The sequence below is a fragment of the Echinops telfairi genome, unplaced genomic scaffold (assembly GCF_000313985.2).
Source record: "Echinops telfairi isolate 266 unplaced genomic scaffold, ASM31398v2 ScPeMD7_2291;HRSCAF=2852, whole genome shotgun sequence".
In the NCBI taxonomy this organism is placed as follows: domain Eukaryota; kingdom Metazoa; phylum Chordata; class Mammalia; order Afrosoricida; family Tenrecidae; genus Echinops; species Echinops telfairi.
Genome location: NW_022106189.1, coordinates 36,318,563 through 36,321,446, shown reverse-complemented (window position 1 = coordinate 36,321,446; position 2,884 = coordinate 36,318,563). Strand labels below are relative to the sequence as shown.

Here is a 2,884-nt window from a genome sequence, read left to right as displayed (position 1 = left end):
ACAACATGCACAAAAACAAGACAGAGCAAAACCAAGCAACACTGTACAACAAAACAGCAACAACATCAAGCCACTGACAAAGAACAAATTAAAACATACCAAGAAAGAAAAGCTTGTAGTTAGTTCAAGGATCACTGGCCTTTAAGAGTGTTTTCCAGACGCTGAGTATCTTCCTCCTTAAAATTTGTTTCAATATAAATCATTTTTTGGAACTCTTATAGCTCTTACAACAATCCATCAGTGGTGTCAGGCACATTTGTGCATACGTTGCCATCATCATTTTCTTTTTTTGTTGTTGCTCTCAGCATTTTCAAAACATTTTCTTTCCACTTCAGCTCTTGGTATTCGCTCCTGTTCCCCCCGCCCCCCCCATCCTTGTGAATCCTTGACAAATGACAAATTATTACTGTTTTCATAGCTTATGCCACCCACCATCTCCCTTCACCCACGTTTCTGTTGTTTGACCCACTTGGTGGGGGCAGGGGTTATACTCTTTCTCCATTTTTTATTCCTAGGTCTGTGCACATTTCATTATAATATTTTACTTTGTCATCTCATTATGATAAATTACTTTGAAATTTTCTGTTCAGCTCTTTCACTTCCTTATTTCTTCTATTTGCTGTAGCTGCTCTTTGATTAAGAGTAAACCTTTTCACTCTGGGTGACCCTGCTGGTATTTGAACTAGCAATAACATAGCTTTCAGCATCACAGGACACACAAGCTACCACAGTACAACCACCTAACAGACAAGTGATGGGTCAGTTCCCTTAGTTGGGAGTATTGTCTGGAAGCTCTTTGTAGCCACTGCAGTGAATCATGGAACCCAGTAAGGAAGACGGAGGTTGGAGGCATGCCTGACCTCTGTCGTGTAGCAATAAGGAAGCCAGAAGAAATCAGACAAGGTCACCTCCCTCTGTTTAGGCAGTATCTTCTGAGGTTTTCCTTTTTATGTCTATTGAATACTATACTCATATCCTGATCTTTATTAAAGTGAAAGTCAAAACTGTTCTATTAAAATAACCTTTAGAAATTCTCAAAGAGGAGAGCTGGCTTTCCGATGGACACAGCACAGAAAACATCTTGTCTCCACAGTGGAAAGAGGTCAAAAGATCAGTGAACAGATTGTCATCGGCACCCCTGGAACCGTGCTGGACTGGTGCGCCAAGCTCAAGTTCATTGACCCCAAGAAGATCAAGGTGTTCGTTCTGGATGAGGCTGATGTAATGATAGCCACCCAGGGCCACCAAGATCAGAGCATCCGCATCCAGAGGTAGGAGCGGCTGGACAAAGGAGGATGGCGCCTTCACCCTTGACTTCAGACTCTTGCTTCTGTCCAGTGATTTGCTTGCTTGAACATCCTCCTGAGCCCGGGTAGAGGACGGATCTAAAGGGAATCTACCACTCCCCTCCTCCTTCCCCATGCCTTGTGCTTCCTCTCTGGGATGCGTGGGGCGCCCTCCCCTCCACGCAGCCTTCCAGCCTGGGGAGGGGAGCATTCCTGTGTGTGTGTGTGTGAGTGGCAAACGCAGGGTCTTGCCAACACCTGGGCCTTGCCTTGCAGGATGCTGCCCAGGAACTGCCAGATGCTGCTTTTCTCGGCCACCTTTGAAGACTCCGTGTGGAAGTTTGCCCAGAAAGTGGTCCCCGACCCCAACATCATCAAACTGAAGCGTGAGGAGGAGACCTTGGACACCATCAAGCAGTATTACGTCCTGTGCAACAACAGAGACGAGAAGTTCCAAGCCTTGTGTAACCTCTACGGGGCCATCACCATCGCCCAGGCCATGATCTTCTGCCACGTGAGTAGCAGCAAGTGCAACATCTGTTCTGTTTCCTTACCAGAAACCCACTTTAGCATGGAGGGTGGACTAGCTCCCTCCCTGTGGCAAGAAAGGGAAGCGGGGCTACTCAGCCGCACCAGCACAGGACCTGTTCTCATTACAGGGCTTCAGAACTTCATTCTGATTAGACCCTGTCCTGAGAATAATATGCCTTTCTTTCCCAGATATCTTGACTCAGAACCTGCATTTTACCTCGTGATGGGTCTTATCGATCCTGGGTGATTTTTTTTTTTTTTCTTTCAAGTTTTTGTGCTTTGGGTGTTTTACAGAACAGATGGTGTTTTACATTTTTAACAGTGTATCCACATTTTGTTTCAACTCATTCATTTCAGTCCCCTCAGTGTAGCTTGACTCACTCCTCTTCTTCCTTGTCATTTCTCCTCCTGTCCCACTCCGTGGGCCACTTCTTCCCCTTCCATCTTACATGGTTGATTATTCCAGTATGGGTGAGTTCACGTCCAGACCTGAATGGTGATAAAGGGCCATAGTCTTGCGAGTTCTACCAGTCTCTATTTAACCAACACGACTGGTCTCATGATTGTGAGTGTTGTTAGACATTTTTCTCCCGTGCTTTCCAGCACCTTCTAAAGTGATCCTGTTTAGAGCAGTTGCTAGTGGTAGCCTGGCACCTTCTACGACTTCTGGTGTCTGCGTTGTAGAAAGTGCTGCTTACATGACTTGTGTTCCCTGGACGAGTTGTTCCTCGTGTTGTCTATTTTCATCATCCTTCTTTCCTCCAAATAAGGGAAGACCAGAAGTCCCCCTGCGATAAATGGCAATGGAGGTGGGACACACCTGCTCTCGCTCTGCTGGCTTCTCCGTTGCCATGAGGCAGACTCAAACATGCCTCCACACTCCATCCTCATTACTATTCTGACACCAACCGTTTCTCCCCACCACTCTACATCTGTGCTGGATCTGATGATTCATTTCATGGGCCACACAGAGCTCACAGACAATACTCACAGTTACAGGGCTTTTTCAGGGAAAACAAGTCAGGAGTAGAAAACAGTACAAGATAGAGCCAGCAGCCCGGTCTCTG

General features: G+C 46.3%; 1 protein-coding gene across 1 annotated transcript in view; it reads left to right on the top strand.

Moving 5' to 3' along the window:
- The window catches only part of LOC123520875 (ATP-dependent RNA helicase DDX19B-like), a 21,718-nt gene extending 19,654 nt beyond the window's left edge, over nt 1-2,064 (top strand). The window contains exons 8-9 of the mRNA XM_045293926.1: nt 1,094-1,271; nt 1,563-2,064. Of these exons, the coding sequence (XP_045149861.1) occupies nt 1,094-1,271; nt 1,563-2,064 (680 nt within the window). The remainder of the gene's footprint in view (nt 1-1,093; nt 1,272-1,562) is intronic.
- Nucleotides 2,065-2,884: the final 820 nt, after the last annotated feature.